The following is a 21,321-nucleotide window of genomic DNA, read 5'->3' as shown; positions in this document are numbered from 1 at the left end:
ACAACAAATCTGTCCTGGAAAAGGTGCAGCAAGAATGGTCCCTAGAAGAGAGGCTAGGGAGACTTTGTCCCATGTACTTTGGCACCTTAACAGGAGAGACCTGTCCCTGGAAGGGGATATCATGTTCGGTAAAGTAAAGGGTCAGATTAATACAGAGCCTTCAACAATGAGCTCAAGCATAACCACAAATTGTGAGGTTGGCAGCGGATCGGTGTTTTCTTCTGTTGTACATAGGGCCCCTGTGAGTCAGAACTGACTGTACAACACCTAACAACAAGGATGGTGCAATTCTGTGAATATCCTGAAAGTATCGAATTGTACGTAAACTTTAAAAGGGATGAATTCTATGATGAGAATTCCATCTCAATAAAGCTATTAATGAATAGGCCAATAGAACAACTTGAATAATAATAATATTGCTGAATATTGAATATACTGTGAACTGCCAGAAAAATGAGAAAAATCAATCTTAGAAGAAATAACTGGAATGCTCGTATAGGTGAAAATGGCAAGACTTTCTCTCGCGTACCTTGGACAGGTGCTGAGGAAAGACCAATCTCTAGAAAAAGACATCATAATTGGTAAGGAGAGCAAGTGACGTCCTCAAGGAGATGGACTGACAACAGCCAAACAATGGCCTCTGACACACCAGGGCAATTCACAGCACCAACAACAACCTACAGGACTCACCATGTTTAAAGTGTTTTACATATTAAATCACTAAACATGGCCAGCACCACTACACTGAGCTTTGCTTTTCAGAGAAGAAACAGACACAGATGTCATGCAATTCTCCAAATCACACACCCAACAAAAGGAGCAGCCGAGATTCCAGCGTAAGGATCCCGGGTCCATCGTGTCGAACTCCTTGACTTCCTTTCGAAAGTCTTTTAATGCGTTCATTTTCTGTGTGTCCCCACTGGAAGGTCAGGTGCTTGCAGGAGTTTCTTTGGAAAACTTACCCTGCGCGTAAAGAACACTGCCCCTGGAACCCTTCATAACATCCGAAAGGCAGATTAAATTATAACTGGGACAGGAACATGTTAGGCTCTACAATAAACGCCTACCTCGAAGGCTCTTTTGGACTGTCAAGGGCTGGTTCAGTGTGAAGTGAAGCTGAAGCCGTATTTGAAGCGTTTTAGAAAAGGCCGGCCGAGGGGGACAAAATGAAAAGTGAACAAGTCTTTTGAATACAAGTGTTTTCGTTGGCCGAACGGGCTTATCGTTTCCGGGGGCAGACGGCATGGGGAGACATTACTGGAGATGTGATACAGAGGGACAGGTCGGCCACACCATCCCGGAAACGACAAGCTGCCTGTGGCGGCGCGCAGGGACGGGAGCGCGCACCGGGGGCGGCGCCTCCGCCGCGCCCCGCCCCGCCCGGGCCTGGCGGAGGTGACCCGGAAGTGGTTGGGAAGCGCCCGCGCGAGCCTCTGTCCTCTTTTCCGGTCGGCGTGGTTCGCGGCTGGAAGTCGCTGGCGCCCCGGCCTTCACCATGAGCGTCCCTGCCTTCATCGATATCAGTGAGGAAGATCAGGTGAGCTCCCAGGCAGGGGGCGCCGCCAGGGTGGGGTCGGGTTGGGTGAGGGTCCGTCTCCGGGCTCGCAGGGCCTGCCGCGGAGCTTGGGCCCGGGAGGACGCCACCCTGCCGAGCGGACTCGGCGCCCGGACCTGCAGCTCCTCTTCCCTCCACGCCCCGTGGGGGAGTCGCGGGGCGCGGGTCCCAGTGGGGGAGTCGCGGGGCGGGGGTCCCAGTGGGGGAATCGCGGGGCGGGGCTCACAGTGGGGGAGTCGCAAGGTGGGGGTCCCAGTGGGGAATGGCGGGGCGGAGGTCCCAATGGGGGAGTCGCGGGGCGGGGTCCCAGTGGGGCAGTCGCGGGGCGGCGGTGCACCATTCAGGACTGAGATCGCCGCAGCCGGTGGCGCCGTGTCCCGAGCCTCCATGCCCCGCTTCTTGGCATCAGACTTCCCAGGCCTGGCGTCCCTTCTGACGACGTAGTACTTTTTGACCGACCCAGATGGGGTCTCCTCCCGTCCCGCTGATGAAGCCACACCCGAGTGGGAGGTGACGCATCTGTAGAGTTTAATCTTGGCTCACAAGCGAAGGTGTCTCGTTGACCCATATTTTGTATTCTTGCTGGTTCAAGGTTGAGAGTGGTTCGTTAACTCAAAAGCATATGTCACTTTTACCCTCCGATTTGGGGAGGTTTACACCTTTTTCTAGAATGCTCAAGTGCCATCTGGGTATTTTTCACTTTTCTGTGTGGGGTTCGCTCTTTGAAGTGAAGGGCTGACATTGACTCCACGAAAGTTTGATTTTAGTTGGCAGAAGTAACACATGAAGCGATGTCAGCCTTTACAGTTTGTGTAATTCCTCCTCCAGCATTTCTTAGAGCTATGATGCTCCATAATCTTCTTGAGTTGAGGGATTGGGGGTTTTGTAAAGGAGATTCTGACATGCTGCTAGCCTCGTTTCCATTCCTTTTAAGAGAGCTCTGCCCTAGACCAGTACTTTTTTGAGACACTTTGCCGCATTGAATGCCTATTAAGAAGAGAGTTAACATCCAGGTGACCCGATACAGTACTGTAATTGGGTTTTTATACTTCCAAAAGTGGTTTCTGACCCAGGTATGAGCCCTGCATTAAATTTTTTTAATTATGTTGGTCCACATTGATTAAAAGTCTATCAAGACAACTTACAGGGCCATAGCATTTTTATCTCCCCCAAATGCTTCCCTCAGGGTAATTCCTGCATATGTAATCTCTTGTAAATATGAAATAACTTTTTCTAGTACCTATGCTAGTATGTACCGCTCAGAGCAATACACTTTCATTTATTTTGAGGGGGGGGAATAAGCTTTTTAACATTTCAGATCTATTTCCCTTTCTGAAATCCCCCAGTAAACCTTTGGGTTTTGTGGAAATTTTCTTTATCTTTAATTCTATTTTCCTATGAATTTTGAAGCCCTCTTGTATTAGAAAGAAGACAGGTGATGGGAGAGAAACTGTCGATGAATCCACCCGATTTTGTTATGTCTGTGAGCCGGTGAATCGTGTACAAGAACCTTTTGTTCTAGTAGGCCGGCCATAAAATGTAGAAAAGGCACAGAGAGCACAATAGCATGAAGTTAAAGTAATAACTGAATAATAGTTTTATCCAGAAATGGGACAGAGTGATTAGAGATCTTAGATTGTTGTCATTCACAGTCCAGTCCGTTGTATAGATAAATAGCAGTTCTATTGGATTCAACAGGCTGCTGAGCTTCGAGCTTACCTAAAATCGAAAGGAGCTGAAATTTCTGAAGAAAACTCAGAAGGTGGTCTTCATATAGATTTAGCTCAGATTATAGAAGCCTGCGATGTGTGTCTGAAGGAAGATGACAAAGGTTTGTTGTTTAAAATATTTTAAAGTACTTTTATTGTGAAGCACATTTTTGTCTGCCTTGTGTTTGAGACTTTAGGTCTTTTAAGTGCTCACTATTGTCTTTTGTCATGTTTTTCCATGTACCTTTAGTTTAATCTGTTAATCCAAGTAATTGTATTATAAGAAAATACCTTTTGTTATGGTAATTCCAGAATGAGCTGCAGTGGGAGTGGGGTGACAATGGCCATTGAGTGGATCTTGATCCAGCGACCCTAGAGGACAGGGTAGAACTACCCCTTTGGGGTTTCTGATACCTTTTTGGCAGTGGGCATCGTGGTCTTTCACTTGCACAGTGGATCAAGGACTTGCAGGTTTAAATACTAACCTTGTGCTTAGCAGCTCAGTGTACAGGCCATGAGGTTTATGTTAACTTCAAGTAGAGTCTAATTTCAAATAATCTGAAGCCATTTACCCTATATACCGTATATATAACCCAATCCGATTAGCGGCCAAGGCACCTAATTTTACCACAAAAACACCATTAAAAATATGCTGGAAAACCTGGCTTTTCCATGAGTATATACGGTAATTATGTGGCTGGTTTCCTGTTTATTATGGGAAAGTGGAAATTTTAAAAATTGGGCTTCCTAAAACCTACAGTTAGGGGTAAACGTTAAACTTAGTGTGTAAGCAGTAATAACTGACAGCGTTGAACTTTGTATATGATGAGGCATGCCAGTCACCCCTCAGTGTTATTAGTTAGGTTTTCTAATGGGACTAAATTTTAGGTAGCAGTTTTCTTTCTCATTTGTAAAACATCTGTGGCTTTCTGAACTGTTTAACAGAACAGGCTTAGTTTGAATTCTTCAAATACTCTTATTTTTAAATTGATGGAGCCAGTGACTGGTTTAATAATTACATAGGGGCATAGCAAGGGAGGTTGTCAAGAACTAGAAAGGTAACAATGAATATGAGAAGAAAACGTTCTTCAATTGATTGTGGTGGTGCGTGCACAACACTTCTTAATGTGCTTGAACAGTTGCAGTATACCATATGTGAAGTATATGCCAATAAAACTATTTTTAAAATATGTACTATTTTTGCTGCCCTCAACTGAAGGAACAGTCTATTATTAAAATATTTTTAAAGTCTTAGGGGCAATGTTTAATGAGTCAGTGGAGTTAAACACTTGAAATACATCGTTAACCAGAAACATCAATTATGATCCTCTCACTGTTGGCTGTGTTATTGATGTATGTACAGATGTGGAAAGTGTGATGAACAGTGTGGTGTCCCTCCTCTTGATCTTGGAACCAGACAAGCAAGAAGCTCTGATTGAAAGCCTGTGTGAAAAGCTAGTCAAATTTCGAGAAGGAGAACGCCCATCTCTGAGGCTGCAGTTGTAAGTTAAGAACTAAACAAGGCTGACTTTTTAAAAGGACTATTTCATATCACTGTCGTGTAATGGTAGGTGCTCTGGTGGCTCAGTTAGAATGCTTGACTGCTAGCCAGAAAGATAGAGTGTTTGAACCTACCAGCCACTCCACAGAGAAAGATGTGGCAGTCTGCTCTAAAAAGGTTTACAGTCTTGGGCTGAATTTTATTCACCTGGACAGCGATGAGTTTGATTTGGTTCTTAATGATAAGAGCAGCAATTCTGGAACTTTATCATTCGCTTGATTTTTATTAGCTGTGTGGCCTTGGGCAAGTCATTTAATTTCTCTGCCCTAGTTCCCTCAAAGTAATGTTATTAATAGAAGCTCTTTCAGATTTGCTGTGAAGGCTGTAGGTGTGGAGTGCAAAGAATGGTCCTGGTGAGACAAGAAGTGCTGCATAAATGCTATTTGTTGTTATGTTTCATAAATTTGGGGGCTTAAGACCTATATAAGAACAGAGAACGTCAGCTTAGCACTAGGGTTACTGATCTTAAATATCGTGTTTCTGTTTGTTAACTAGGCTAAGCAACCTTTTCCATGGGATGGATAAGAATACTCCTGTACGATACACAGTGTACTGTAGCCTCATTAAAGTAGCAGCATCCTGTGGAGCTATCCAGTACATCCCAACTGAGCTGGATCAAGTGAGTTATTCTGTGGAATTGCTTGTTCTGTTTCTAAAGCAGCTTTATGTTAAGCTAAAAGTTAGCAAACGTGTATGTTTAAAATGTTATCTTTTAAACTGTAAATTATTCAACTGGCGAATTTTCTTTTTGTCATTTCCTCTGTAGGTCCGAAAATGGATTTCTGACTGGAATCTCACCACTGAGAAGAAGCACACCCTTTTAAGGCTGCTTTACGAGGCACTAGTAGATTGCAAGAAAAGGTATTTCACATGAATTTTGCTCTATTTCGTACTTTACAGAGTTCCTATAAATCGATTTCTGTACACTTCACTTACTAAGTCAAAGACAACTGTAAAGTTTAGTTTTCCCTCATCTTTGCACTTTCTAAAAAGCAAAATATTTTTGTAATTAAAATGATAAAACTGTTAAACCCAAAGCTGGTTATGACATGCAGTGGCATCATTGCGTTTGCTCGTAGTATAGGTAGTGCTATTGCTTTTGTTTAATGGTGGTGATTGTCAATCAAAATTAATAGAAAGTGGCTTATATAAATAATGCCCCTGAGATGAAACTGTATTCATTGTTGGGTGCCAACTCATTGGTGACCTGACCCTATGGACAACATAAATAGAAGCGGGGACCTGTGCCATCCTCACAGTCATTTGTAGTATTTGAGACTCATGTTGAAGCCATTGTGGTAAGTCCATCTCATTAACAGTGGTTGTCATTTTGGCTGACCATCTGCTGTACACCAAGCATGGTGTCTTCCTACAGAAATTGGACTTGACTGATAATTGGTCCAAAGTGTGTAGGAAAAAATGTTGCCAGTCTTCTAAAGGACATTCAGCTTCTTGCTTCTAGGGAACGTTTTTCCAAGACATTGTTTTCTGGCAGTTCAAGGTGTATTGAATAATCTTTGTCACATCCTACTCAAATGCATCAGATCTTTGGTCTTCCTTATTCATTGCTTCCACAGGCATAGAAATCCATTGAAAAATACAGTATGCCCTGTGTCAGGCTCCTTAGGCCTCAAATTAACATTTTGCTTCTTAACCACTGAAAGGGGTCTATTGCAGCAGAATGACTTCAGTTCACTGCTGTCAATTTTATTTCGACTCATATCAACTCTGTTGGAGTAGAACTGCCCCTGTGGGTTTCTGCAATTGTAACCATAGCCTCATCTTCCTTCTTCAGAGCAGCTGATGAGTTCAAACTGTTGATCTTGTGGTTAGTAGTCCAAGACATAACCCCTATGCTACCAGGGCTCCTTGCCGAAGGACCTGTAAAAGACTCACTGCCGTTGAGTCAATGACGACTCACAGCAACCCTATAGGACTGGGTAGAACTGTCCTTGTGTGCTTCTGAGACTAATTCTTCACAGGAGTAGAAAGTTCTGTCCTCTTTGGAGCAGCTAGTGGTTTCAAATTGCTGTCCTTGCAGCCCAACTCGGAGCCACCAGGGCTCTTCACGGAAAGACTTAGTGACCTGAAAACTGGCAGTGAAAATCTTAGGAATAGCAGCAGAGCATTGGAAGATACAGTCTGGAAGGTGAGCCTCTCAGGATGAGATCGGAAGGGTGGCTTCCTTCTAGTAGAGCCTACCTTACTGACATGAGTAACACTTCTGAGGGCTTCATTTGCTGGTGTGGCATGATTCAGAATGAGAACAAACATTCATTTGGAACCTGGAGGTACAAAGGAACATATGACGATTGGTAATTCTTAAAATGAAATGGGAAATGCTTAAAAATGGATATCCTAGCAATCAATTAGTGAGCTGAATTGGAGTGGTATGGGCCATTTTGAATCAGGCAATCAATCGTTACTGTGTCAGGAATGGCATTGGAAAGGAAGAGCTTCCCATGCATTGTCAAAAGCAACATTGTACTATCTGTCCTGTACAGCACTGTGAATATAGGATAGTAGCCACACCTCTCTATATAAGGAAGACTAGTGATACTACAAACTTTACAGTAGACTGATAAAATGAGTACTTTTTGGATTTTTGCAAGGTATTTTGAATGTTTAAGGTTTCATGCCCAAAATATTGCTTTTATATGCCCAGTTTAGAATAGTCACAAATGATGTTTGGGCTACTTTATAGAATTAGTATTGTTGTCTAGTGAAGTATAACCCTAGCTTTTTTACCAAATTTTTCTATTTCCTTTTTCATATAATCTATAGTCTGTTTACTTTGAGTTTTTAGAGTGTTAAAAATATTTTGTGGGGGGAAATCAGCAAAATTAGTATGTTTATCTTTTTAAGAATAAGTGAAAATCTGTGTTGCGAACCCAGGCCTCTGTTCACGGTATCTCAGTAAACGCACCACACTTGCCTACGTAGCCATCTTGAGGGTGTCCTTGATTGCTTCCTCTCCTTTAATCGCCGATTTTGATTATTCTGACCTCTTACGTGATTACAGTAGGAGAAAGATGAAGCTATCTTTTACCATCAAGATTTACGGCCCTAGAAACCCACAGTGCCCTATATATATTTGACTTGAGTCAGAGTTGACTTCATGGCAGTGACTTTTGAGACGCGATTCCATCTCTATGGGCCTTCATCTGCTTTTTTTGAGTTGTTGGAACAGGCTCCTTCGTGTCCGTGTCCGGGGATTTCCCACCCTGCAGCCACATTGGCTCTGTGAAACGGATTTTACTTTGTCATTCTGTAGGCTGTCGGGAAATTTTCATGTGCCATGCTGTCTGTTTACATATGGCCTCTTACCTACTCCCATACCAGGGCTTGTTGAATCGTGTCATTTTTTTATGGTGCAATGACCACAAAAACTTAGCTATGTATTTAAGGTAGTTTGTTTATTCCCTTTGCCCCTCCTGTCCCCTCTTCCACCCTTCCCCCCTTCTCTTTCACACTCAGGCACACAGTATCCCATGACTCTCCTCTTACTATACCATAGAGAGGTTTATCTCTCCTGGATTCCCTGTGTTGTGAGCTCTCTTAACTGTACCAGTGTCCACTGTACATGTTCTCGCATAGCAGGATTTGTAAGGTAGAATGGGGGTCATGATTTTGGGGGTGGAAGGGGAGAGGCGCGGCATTAAAGAACTAGAGGAAAGTTGTATGCTTCATTGGTGCTATACTGCACCCTGACTGGCTCATCTCCTCCTTGTGACCGTTCTATAAGGAAATGTCCAATTGTCTACCGATGGGCTTTGGGTCTCTACTCCACCCTCCCCTCACTCATATCGATAAGATTTTTTGTTCTGGGTCCGCCAACATCATTTTCAAGACATTTTCTTTCTTGAACTCTTTGATATCAGCTCCCCTTTATCCTTTATTCCCTCCCTCCCCCACTCTGCCCCCCAGGAACTCTTATTTTTATATTATATATGTTAGTATTATTATTTTTGCCATATCTTACACCATCCACTATATCCATTCACCTACAATTCTGTTATTCATTCCCCTCAAGTGGGATTATACAGTCATCTTTGCATTGGTGTCTCCCCCCACCCCTTAACCATACCCCCAGGGAATCGTTGCTCCCATTACTATTTCTGATAGGTTTGAAGTTTCATGAATCAGATTTTAAATTTCTGTCAGTCATCTGATTGAAAATTTAAGATTTTCTTCCCCTTAATACAGAAAATTTATTTTTCTTTCTAGTAGAACTCGCTCGGATTGTTGTGGTCTTTTGTAAGAATGCATACAGTTTACTAGTGCTTCCTTTTAATTATATTTGTAGTTGATGAGTGCCAATCTGGTGCATCTTTAAGAATAATACCAGTTAACTTCTGGAACCATTGAATATCAGATTCAACATTATTCTTTTAAGTTTTTCTATGAATTCTTATGGTTATATCTTATGTAAGATACTGATTGCCACTTGATTGTGCCTATCTTGATATAGAAAGCCTTTTAAAATGCCTTCTAACTTCTTAAAAGAAATGGTACTGCTCTTACTAATTTTATCCAGTCAGAATCTAGTTGTTGTTTTTGTTTTATAAAAAGAAACTTCCCTTTAGTAGCAAAGTGTTCTACAACTGACAAGAGATCCTTCAGTTTAAAGAAGTGATGGGTAAAGATAAACATTTTCGAAGAGTCTAAATTAAATGAATGCATGTACTTTCTTGTTTCATTGCAGTTAAAATTGATCATCTGCAATTTTAAGTATAAAATAATTGGAAAGATATATTTAATAGAGTTAATTTCCTTAATAGAGTTATTTAAATATTTGTATGCTGACCCTGCTTCAGCCACAATTTCAACAGTTTCTAGAATACATGCAACTTTTTTTCCCATCAGGACCTTTATGTCTTTCTTCCCTCTAAATCTTGCACTCTTAGGTCTTCAGTCTTAGCCAATTTTATATCCTTAAGATGTCAGCTTATTGGTCATAACCATCTCATACTGTATAAAGTAGCCTTTTTCCTGCTCCTGCTTATATTACATCATTACATTTTATTTCTTCATATCACTTTTTTTACTTGGTTTATCTGTCTTGCCTATCAGAATGCAGATCCCACAACTTTTCCCAAGAGAAGGACCATAATTCTTGGTCATCTTGTTTTGGCCTGGTACTAGACAGCTAGTAAATGCTTTGACATGAATCTGTGATACAAAGATAATTTGAAATTCCTGACACAGCCTTTCTTTTTAGTGAAGCTGCTTCAAAGGTCATGGTGGAATTGCTGGGAAGTTACACAGAAGATAATGCTTCTCAAGCTAGAGTTGATGCCCACAGGTAATATTAAACACGTTATCCTCAACAGGTCTGTTGGTAGTTGACATAGATGAGCTACAAACAGTATGTGAGTCTAACTCTGAAATCCTACTTGTAACTGTTAGTTATCCAAAACCATTCATCATGTAGACTCCTTGGTGATGTAAATGTGCATACTAAAGATCAAGATTTGGTGCATCAGGAATTGAAGAACCATGGGTTGCATGTGAAATCGCCACATAGAATCTAATTTTGAGTATTGGGGGGTGATAATCCCAATCTACATAAAACTATAGTATGTAGATGAGAAAACGTTGGGAAAAAAAGAAGGACTTTAAATAACACTGGATCTGCATAGTGACAATAAAAAATCCACTTTTAAATCTAAGAAATGTCAAGATGGTAATTGTCTTAAAGAATATTGCTTCACATGATTGATGGCGTTGATAGGAGGGGTAGTGGTAAAAACCTTTGAGGTCAGGCTGATGCGTTCAGATTTTTTCTTTGAATTGTTTCTGGTATTATGGACGTGTTCTCTCGGGCTATATTATTTTTGTTCAAGCACATGCATGTAGTAAATAAATTGATTGGCCTTTTTTTAACCCACTCTTGTAGCTATTGTTAATTCTGTATACGTATATTGGACTTTACATATTTTACTAAATTGAATATATTTTGTGATCTGAGAAAAGTACCATAATTCCAAAATGACAACTTGATTTTCTTTGTTTTTTATTCTCATTAAGGTGTATTGTCCGTGCATTGAAAGATCCAAGTGCATTTCTTTTTGACCATCTTCTTACTTTAAAACCAGTGAAGTTTTTAGAAGGCGAGCTTATTCATGATGTGAGTAGTGCTATCCTTTCAATATAAGACGCATTCTCTTCTTGAATCTTACAGAACAAGTGCTCTTTTTCTTTTATTAATGAACTTGACTTGACTCTGAAAAGATCTGTAATTTTTTGTATAAGGAAATAACTTTTAATTTCAAGACCAGCTTTCTCTAAAATTTTTGTCAACCAGCTCCAATCAAATTAGGAATATTTGAAAATAGGTGAACATACTTTTAAGTGCAAGTATAGATACATTTTGCATTATTTTCCATTTGGACTATGCCAATAACATCTTTCAACGTAAGGAATTCAGAGCTCATTGTTAACAGATTCTCTTAGTTTGTGTGATACTCTAATAAAGTAAATTGATTCTTCTGCACTGAAAGATGCATATTGCTGATAGCTAGTGATTTAAACATGTTCAAGAAGAGTCTTGATTCTATATTGACAGTATCTTGTTTTGTCTCTGTAGTTGTTAACCATTTTTGTGAGTGCTAAATTGGCATCATATGTCAAGTTTTATCAGAATAATAAAGACTTCATTGACTCACTTGGTAAGTTTGGGGCTTTTTCTTCGATGAGTAGAGAGGGTTTGGGGACGTGCTGCTTTATAACTTTTATTCATAGTGAGACCCAGCAAACAGTAGGCAGGGCCCCTCTTATAGATTACCCCTAACCTGTGGTAAATGCTAGAACAGGACAGCTTAAATTTGAATCAGAAATTGGGAATTGGAAACCTAAAGAACATAAGAACTAGGAATCAGAAAACCTAGGCCTGTTTTCTCTCCGTCAGCTTTTTGGGTTTTATGAGCCTCTTTTGCTCTACCTTTGGGATTTTTGGAGATAGTTATAGCAAGAAACTGGTTCTTACACAACATTCATTTAGGAACATATCTATTGGATACAAAAGTAATCCACTAGTTTAGATGATACATGTATCTTTAATCTTTTAGAGGGAGGGGGAGAACCTAGAAGCAATTTACATTATTCTAAATCATCATTACTTTGGTAGTGATTGTGATTTTTTTGAAATGCTCATTTTAAGAGTTGCTGAAATTTGATCAGGGCACTGTTTAAAACAAGATTTTTTTGAGAAAACCTTATTAGATAAATGGTGATTGCATGTATGTACCTATTTTTAAGTTATATATACTTGTTTGGTGATCTTTTCCTTTTTAAGCTATAGTTCTATAATTGTAACAAAATCTTCCCCCCTAATAATGTATTAAACTAATATTGCCCTCCTGAAAATTTACAAATTACAGGAAGTGTGCAGCATTCTGAGAATGTTAATGAGACTACAGATTAGATTAGAAATTGAGATGCAGTGATTTTACATGACAAGAGGAAACTTTCCTAAATACTGCCTGCTGAAGACAACATAATATTTATTTATTTATTTACATAGCATTTATTTTTAACCTCTAAATTTTTGTTGTCTAGAGGAGTTCTGGTTGCATAATGGTTTTGATTTGGGCTGCAATTTTAAGGTCAGCAGTTTGAAACCACCAGCTGTGCTTAGGGGAAAAGGTGGGGCTTTCTACTCCGTAAACCGTTTCAGTCTCAGAAACTCAAAGGGGCAGCTCTACCTGCCCTGTGAGTCAGCATCGACTCCATGGAAGTGAGTGTGGTTTTTTTTGGAGAGCAGCCAAGCATCCCCCAGACTCTGTGAATGTGTGCCAAATAAAAATAAAAACTTAGTCATCCTCATTGAGCAGTCTCACATCTATTCACGGTTTTACTTTTCTTTTGTAATACTTTATACATGTTAAAAATTACAAAGAAAAATTTTGAAAATCAAACTTAGTATCACTATGATTGTAATGTTGCTTTTTTAATACCTAGGGGCTGCTTATATTTTCCATATTAAAATTGAATTGTTAGTCTTAGTTGCTTGAGATGTAGGGAAAAATGCAATGATAATCTCCAATTATATTGTTAATAGTCTTTGATTTGGTAAATTGTTAATTCCTATCACCTCTAAAATTTTGAAGCTATTGGAGTTAAGGAAGAATGAATTATTTTGAATACAAGGCATTTGAAATACAGTAGTATAAAGTAGATGCAAGTTTGTACATGTAGAAAGCTTTATCAGATGCATTAGAGCCAGAAAACCACATTCTGTCCCAGTTAATTTGTTTTGTGGCATGAAGCTATGTGATGGAATGTGAATGTCAGCAACCTCTTTATTTACGCACCAAGGAAAAAGGAGTAGTAATTAACACTTTGACACTCCCCCATTGATGTGTAATTGACTGTTTCAAAGGAGCACTGGTTCATAAGCTATTGCATGCATTAAAATTGCGTTTTCTATATTGCAGCATTTTAAGACAGGGGTCAGTGACAATGCAGAAAGTGCTCAATGATGCACATTTTTTTATTACTGCATTAAGGTTTTGACATATTAGTAATGAATAAATGTTTCCATAAAATTAGATTTTTTATAACTTTAAAATTGAAATATGGCACTCACTTCATTGAAAGTCATGTTCTAGTTTTCTGAAACAGCACAGCTTTCCACCAGTCTGACTCATACTTCATGGCTTAATACTTTGAATTTTGAAAACAGGAGTTCCTAAAGGCTTTTAAGTTTGGTTGTTTTAAAATTATGATGGTGAACGTCAATTTAAAGTATTATATGCATGTTTCTGTCTATTAAATGATGGTTTATGTAATTCATTAGAGGAATCTTTACTTTATTCCTTGGTAAATTTGAGTTATGGTAAGGTAACTGCAAAAAGAGTAGCCATAAAATGGATTTAATTTAAAGGGTATTTTAAATTACATCTTGTAAATTTTCAGGCGTTCCAGCATTTTATGGAATGGCTTTTCTATTATGACCATAGAACTGAAAATGTTAAGGAATTTTCTTGTGTTGGCAAACATCAAGGAAATCTTTAGTTCTTGTTCTCCGTCAGGAAGTACAGGGTGAACTGAAAAGCCAAACTCACTGCCATCTAGTCATAATTTGAGCAGACACTGCCCCTGTGGGTTTCTGAGACTAAATCTGAGCGTCATCTTTCTCCTGCAGAGCAGTGTGCTTTCAAACTACTGACCCTGTGGTTAGCAGCCCAAGTCGGAAACCACTATGCCCCATGAAATTAAAAGAGAATGACATTTTAAGTTCCCTTTTAAAATGAAAACATTTCTAATTTAATTTGCCAAGTAAATATCAGCTTTCCCAATTTACCTTTTTTTTAAGAGCATCTATGCAAATTAGTGTTCTTTTATTAGACATTTCATACAAAGTGCTTTGGGGAAACTTAAATGTATATGTTTATATATATATATGGTTTAGATGTATTGTTAAGCATTTATTGTAGCTGAAGTTCTTTGATTACAAATATCTAAGTTCCACAGGTGGCATCAGTTGTTACACTTGTTTTATTGACATTGACAACTTGGGCCAACCTTAGCTTTATCTTGTGTCAACTGAATTGCCCTAACATGCCCACATTTAATCTGGTGTTATCCAGTTGCTACCTTCTTGCTTCAGAAAGTCAATCAGCATCTTATTTGCATTTGTTAATTAGAGTTAATGTGCACTAATTGATTTCTTGATGCTTGTAGATTTCCATTAAACTCAGTTAGCAATACTTGTGTACCTTGTTGGTTTGAGTTATGATGATCATGTTTTTGTTGAATCTATGCCAAACAGGAAAAAAAAGCCCGGATCATAATTACAGTTAATTAGCAGGTTATTATGCCCTATATTAATTGACTTCTCTGGTCTTCCGTATAAATGTTATAAATTTACACTTATTATGGAGGGCTAAAGAGAACTTTTTTAGCAGAATGAACTTGAGGCTTTGAATTATTTGGAAGGCAGAGAATAATTTGCTGAGTGTATGTAAAGCATTTGAAAGTTGAGAGTGTACAAATAATAGATTCCACATCTCATTTTTTTTAAATTAATGAATTAGCATCAGTACTTTTTTGACTTAGGACCAAGTAATGAATAATTTGGATATTGTAAATATTTGTATTTCTAATTCTTTGTTTTACATGCAAACCAGTATTCTAGACTTAGCACTGTCACTTTGTGACTACAAGTTATTTAATCTGTTGGTTCTCAATTTTGTTTTTCCCAATGAGAAGACAGGAATTAGTAATTCATTAAATTTCCTTCTAGAATTGCTTATGATATGGATAATTATAACAGCATGTTTTGTTAAAATAAAATAAAATTGTACTTACTTATACAGTTTTGTTTGCTTTAGAGAAATCAGGTGTCACTACTAAGTGGTGATGTTTAATCTAACACAAATTAAAAATGGACTCCAACATCACGCTGACTGTAAGAATAGTAGAGAACCAGGATGTGGTTATTCTGTTGTACAGAGGATCATCGTGAGTCAGAACAGACTCAGGGACACCTGGAGACAAGTACTATGAAAGCCTGATAATCTGCTTTCGGAATTTTGATTTTTAAACATTAACTCTAAAGTGATCTGAATAGAAATGGAATGTTTTCATAACTGAAAGTGTTTTTGAAAATATTTTAGAATTTCTGTTTTCCCAGCAAGAGTCACACAAAACAGGAAATGAGGAATCCCATGTTTAAATGAAAGCGAACAAAACCCTATACAGTGTGTTGTTATGAGTCGAGTCACAACTCGATGGTAGCACAGGGTAGATTAGTGAAAATAAGCTTAAGTAATTTATTTAATAGAAAATATTCTTGTGAAATGTACTTTGTAACTTCTAAAATCTGGGAATATACAAAATTTAAAACAATACTTTTAAGGCCTGAAAATAAAATTTGAAAACCCATTATTTTCAACCAATTAGTTGTTTTTAATGTATTCTAGAAATAGTAATTTTGAATATAGTGTGTAGGACCAGTTTATAGTTTGCAAATAAAAGAAACTTAAAATTATATGGTATGACTACTTAAATACAAGAGTTGTAACTGAAGGTTTTTCATTCTATGGATACTCATTGGGCTAACAACTGTGTTACCCAGGCCTCTTACATGAGCAGAACATGGCAAAAATGAGACTGCTTACTTTTATGGGAATGGCAGTGGAAAATAAAGAAATTTCCTTTGACACAATGCAGCAAGAACTTCAGATTGGGGCTGATGATGTTGAAGCATTTGTTATTGATGGTAAGGCAATTAATATTTTCATTTTTCCTCTAATACTTGTAATATGAGATATTTGATCGTGAATCTGAACCATATGAGGAGTCCCCCCTCCAAAAAAAAAAACAGAAAAAAATCTCCACTAGGTAAAGCTTTTGTAGTACACTAGGTGGGCAACTTGCTCTGAGTTAGTGTACCCAGTGGTGTGGCCTGGGATGGCTCTCTGTAAGCACAGTGAATTTTTTCATAAATGCATTTTCACTCCAACCTCATTTTTGGATGGCCAATTTAAGAGAACAGTGTGTGGCTGTGAAATTTGTTTCCTGCTTAGGAAAAATGTGACAGAAATTGTTTTGATATTGAACACAGCTTACACGGGACAGCACAGTGGAAAAAAAACTCAAGTATATGAGTGATTTTTCTTGGTCCAGAAAGGTGAAATATTGATTGATAACCTCATTCTGTATGTCTGTCAGCTTCCCAAATGGACAAAAATGTTGACAGAATTTGTGCATTTGAGCTTGAAGACCAATGACAGACCATTGAAGAGATGGGAAAGTTATTTGAACTGTCTTGGAGCTCGGTTCAGTGAATTATATAACAAAAGATTTGGGAAGGAGAAGGTTTGCTATGTAATTTGTGCTTTGGGTTGACTGACCAGGAAAGAGTTTCAAGTGGAAACATGCCATGCTTTGAAAAACAGATCTGAAGCCACCCAGACTTTTTTCCCAAGGCCATTACTGGCGACAAGACATTATGCTATTCTACTGACCCAAAAACAAACATCAATCAAGCCACTGGAAGACGCCTCATCACCTTGTCCCAAAAAAGCTCATCCAGTGAAATCGAAGATCAAGACAATGCTCATTTGGTTTTTGATGTGAGGGGAACAGCACATTTAGACTTCGTTCCACCAGGTCAGACTGTTAATCAAGCTTTCAATTTGTGTAAAAGTGTGTGACCAAAGAGGCCTGATTTGTGGCAGATTGAGGACTGATTTTGCCACTACGACTATGGACCTGCTCACACAGCCATCTCGGTGTGCTAGTTTTTGGCAAAAAAACAGCATGCCCCTCTTGTCCCATGCACCTTACTCACCTGACCTCGTTTCATGCAATTTCTATTTGTTTCTGCAAATGATGAAGAGAGACATGAAAGACAGTGACTTGACGACGTAGAAGTGAAGAAAAAAACGAGGGGGGTGCTCTCAGCCATCCAAACAGGTGAATTTGAAAATGTCCAAGAATGGAATAGCAGATTTGACAAAATGTATTCAGTGTTATTACGGAGGTTACTTTGAAGGTTATAAGGTTGTTTTGTAAAAAAAATTAAATACATAGCTTTGAAAAATTCCTGGGTTTTTGGGGGTACCCCTCCTATAGGTTCTTTGTAGCAAAGCTGTGTTTAGTAGATTAAAGGTTATATTTGTAGTAGAGTGAAAATTCATTGATACCATACATTACTATGTAGTTGTTTCTTCTGTCCCTTGGAATCACATAGAAAAAAAGCCTTTAGGCTAAAATAACAGATTTTATTGTCAGATTCCTTAGATTTGAGGCCAGGTCTTCCCCTTATGAAATAGGAATATATGGGTTCATTTGTGACTGTGAGGATTAAATAAAACACTTAACCAGGCAGACATGTAGTAAATGTTCTGCAAATTTTAACCACTAACAATTTTATATGATTAAAATGATGTGACTATTTTAAACCAGGAATTTTCATTTGAAAGATTAAGATTCATAAAGTATGTAGAACTGTTACAATAATTCCTTTCTAGAATGATTTAAATCTCCAACTGTCCTATAGATACATAATATCCTACTATTAAATTAGCCATCCCGCTTCCCCCCAAAATATGATTCTTAGTAAAAACTGTATGGAATACTAACTATAGGTAAGCCCAGCAGTCATAGCACAAATGAATGACCTTGATTACTTTGCATATTCTTAAATGCAAACAGCTAGTTTGTAAAATAATGTTGGAAAATAGTGTAAATTTTATATCATATCATGTAAAACGTTTTTTTCAGCTGTAAGAACTAAAATGGTCTACTGCAAAATTGATCAGACCCAGAGAAAAGTAGTTGTCAGGTAAGACATTTAATACTGTACAGCGTTTTATAGAACAATTTAGTTTGTTCTGATTATTTCACTTAAATGTTTAGTATTCTAACAAGAACAAAGGTGTTTTATCAGTTGACTGTAGTTAAATAGTTGCCATTTATCATAATTTTATTAAAGTTCAGACTGAATGTGATTAGCTTATTTAATGAAAGAGTCCTATTTTCCAGCACATTTCATTTAATGGCTCAGCATTGGCTAGAATACTAATGACTTTTGTGTCTGTTTTATATAGTTCAAGAGAATAGAAGGTTTAGGACCAATATGGTAGACTTATAAAAATATCTGATAGTTAAATTCTTTAATAAGTATAAATTATGCCTTATGCATATTCTTGCTTTTAATTAGATATGTATAGTGTTTGAACATGACTGTCACAGATAAAATGACTAATAGTTTGTTTTTTAATTTTTCAATTTTTAGCCATAGCACACATCGGACATTTGGAAAACAACAGTGGCAACAACTGTATGACACACTTAATGCCTGGAAACAAAATTTGAACAAAGTGAAAAACAGCCTTCTGAGTCTTTCTGATACTTAAATTTTTATGCATATAAAATAAAATTATATCACAGTAAAACATTATTGACTGAAATTAAAGTCTGGGAATTTATTGTCTCAAATTTAAAGTAAAAGAAAAGCCACAAACTAGAAGAGATAAACAAATTAGAAGATCAGTGTCTCCAAACTGAATCAATATGTCTATATTGCATACCGAGTATAAGCCGACCTGAATATCAGCCAAGGCACCTAATTTTACCACCAAAAATATGCTGAAAAACTTGGCTTATACACTAACATATATGGTAATTTACTTTACGTTGTGTTCTACAGAAGATTTTGAAGCACGAGAGCTATGATAAAGATCTTGCATGAAAAACAAGGTTTAAGAATTTCTTGGTTAATTCAGGAAAGTTGGATACTAAGGGCAAACTATTTGCAAATATAGAAACTATCTTAAGTGAAGCAGAGTAGATACAATTAAGGATTTTGTCACATCAAAATGGAAAATGACAACTGTTAGACTTTAGAAAATGGTCATTCTAATAAAAATTACATCAATATTTCAATTAAATTAGTACTATCACTGAAAGCACCTACCATTGTTACTCAGTTTTTTTCTAGCTCGTTTGCTTTTCTTTTTCTAGATTGGTTAACATTTTCTAAACTAAGGAATTTTTCAATTTCGTTGATTTGATTTGTTAGGAGGTTCTGCCAGTCGTCTTCACCAGTGGGAGAGGCAACAAAACCAGGAATAGTGTGTATCTTGATTTCCTGAAAGGGGCTTTGAGGCAGAGCTGATTTCCAAGGCTTGGTTTTGACCTAGGAAAGACCACATGTATTTTACCATTAAGGTTATTAATCATAGTTTCTACACAATTATGGACAACAAAAGGCATAAGGGAAATTCTGTTAAGCCTCTGCAATTAGTATGTGATAAATCCCTCATTTTGGCGATTCTCCAACAAGTACCTTAGTAATTTTGGCATTACACAACTATATAAATTTATAAGCATGTAGTGACATGCTTCAAAACCTGTAATATATTCCAGGGATACCACAAATACCATTAGAGGTCTTGAGCTTATATTAAAAGGAAAGATACTTAATGCAGATAAAAATCTGCTTTGTCTTCTACTCCCTCCCCAAAGATGTGTCTTATGTTTTGTCTCATATCAAAGCCTGGGGAAATTTTTAAATTATAACGGAAATAAGCTGCCGTATAAAAAGTGCCTTTACTTCATGTTTCCTCTCATGCTTCAGAGCACCATTGTTGAAGAAACAGGAAAGAGTGATGAGATATTTAGAAATTGGCATGTTTCCAAGACACTACATTGAGTCATCCTTAGATTACTGTTTTTTTAAGAGTTATAAAGTTTTTTAAAAATATACTTATTAGAGATTTAGAAAATTATTCTAAGCTAAAAATTAATAAACCACGATCCAGACATACCTACCAGTATTTTGGTATTAATTGCTGCTAGTCTTTGTCTACTTTTAGCATATTTGCTAATTCTATAGAATTTTATATGTCTTCATAAACAATTGCCAGTGGCTGCAAAATACTCCCTCCCTTGTATGATTTTGTGGTAATTCAACTGTTCTCCACTGGATGTTTTTATTGTTTCTAACTTTTCCCTTTTAAAAATAAATGCATTCATTTTAAAATCGTGTAAGAGCCCAAAAATCATTCAGTGTACACATCTAGAATTTTTGCATCATTAATTTTGTATATGTTACTTTTAAAACTAGCATTTCCCCTGTAGAGTATAAGCCTGGCTTCCATACTATTCCAAGTTCTGTAACTTAATTCTGTTGGACATTTAAGAGTGGGAAAATACTGATATAAATTAGTCCGGTGAATATTTGCTCATAAGGAAATTTATTCCAGGTTGTTATTGAATATTGAAGTTGGTGGAATTTGAAGTAAAATGATTGATAAGTATGATTGCAGTGTCAAAATGCTTGGTGCATTTGTATCAAGCCAATTTTCCCAATTGATTCATTCATTGGCTGGTGATGGAGAGGAAGGCATTCAGACACATACTTTAGTTTCCCTTTGAAGGAGAGGCAGACACACCAATTGGCTGTAGAGAATCAAATGGAATATACTGTGGGTTGGCTAAGGTGTAAGAGTATTACTTTTTTTAAGTTTCAGCTATTGTCAGAGTTGAAAGTCCATGTCTTACTCCTTCCCTTAACTCCTTAAGAATTTTTCTCTTTGTTACCACCTCCCTTCTACCTGGTGCAAAAGACTTCTGTGGCTTACACTATGCTTCCGTAGAATACTGTTTTTACATGCCGTCTAGTTGATTTTGGCTCAGTGACCCATGCACAGCACTGAAACACTGCCTTACATTATCCTTCCACTCATTGCTGCTTGAACCCATTGTTAAAGCCACTGTCAGTCCATCTTTTTGAGGGTCATCTTTTGCTGACCTACCCAAAGCATTTAGGAACTGGTCTTACAACATGTCCAAAGAACATGAAACAAAGTCTTATCATCCTCGACCCTAAGAAGCATTTTGGCTGTACTTCCAAGAGGCAGTCCATGGTACTTTGAATATTCTTTACCAGCACCATAATTCCAATATGTCAATTCTCTGGTCTTACTGTCTAGCTTTAACATCCATATGATTAAAAACACCCTGGCTTGAGTTGGGTA

The 21,321-nt window shown here is 37.7% G+C and overlaps 2 protein-coding genes across 2 annotated transcripts in view; one reads left to right on the top strand and one right to left on the bottom strand.

Annotated features, from left to right (window-relative positions):
* Positions 1-1,436: 1,436 nt before the first annotated feature.
* EIF3M (eukaryotic translation initiation factor 3 subunit M) lies at positions 1,437-18,750 on the top strand. The gene is made up of 11 exons (XM_004708273.4): positions 1,437-1,537; positions 3,254-3,386; positions 4,628-4,766; positions 5,321-5,444; positions 5,592-5,686; positions 10,047-10,130; positions 10,856-10,955; positions 11,415-11,496; positions 15,909-16,052; positions 18,062-18,122; positions 18,576-18,750. Exons 1-11 carry the CDS (start codon positions 1,496-1,498, stop codon positions 18,694-18,696), a joined length of 1,125 nt encoding a protein of 374 aa, XP_004708330.1. The 5' UTR covers positions 1,437-1,495; the 3' UTR covers positions 18,697-18,750.
* Positions 18,737-21,321, bottom strand: part of CCDC73 (coiled-coil domain containing 73) — a 146,206-nt gene continuing 143,621 nt past the window's right edge. The window contains exon 17 of the mRNA XM_004708274.2: positions 18,737-19,478. Coding sequence (XP_004708331.1) covers positions 19,266-19,478 — 213 coding nt within the window. The 3' untranslated portion in view covers positions 18,737-19,265. The remainder of the gene's footprint in view (positions 19,479-21,321) is intronic.

The sequence above is a fragment of the Echinops telfairi genome, unplaced genomic scaffold (genome assembly GCF_000313985.2).
Source record: "Echinops telfairi isolate 266 unplaced genomic scaffold, ASM31398v2 ScPeMD7_60;HRSCAF=208, whole genome shotgun sequence".
Taxonomy (NCBI): Eukaryota; Metazoa; Chordata; class Mammalia; order Afrosoricida; family Tenrecidae; genus Echinops; species Echinops telfairi.
The sequence above is the reverse complement of the archived record's forward strand: the minus strand, read 5'-3'. Positions and strand labels throughout refer to the sequence as shown.

What these genes read in the sequence shown, in the direction of transcription:
- EIF3M (XM_004708273.4), top strand. Translation starts at nt 1,496, where the DNA reads ATGAGCGTCCCTGCCTTCATCGATATCAGTGAGGAAGATCAG. An exon ending in TCCCAACTGAGCTGGATCAA is followed by an intron (nt 5,445 to 5,591) that starts GTGAGTTATTCT and finishes TTTCCTCTGTAG; the next exon opens with GTCCGAAAATGGATTTCTGA. An exon ending in CAGAGAAAAGTAGTTGTCAG is followed by an intron (nt 18,123 to 18,575) that starts GTAAGACATTTA and finishes TTCAATTTTTAG; the next exon opens with CCATAGCACACATCGGACAT.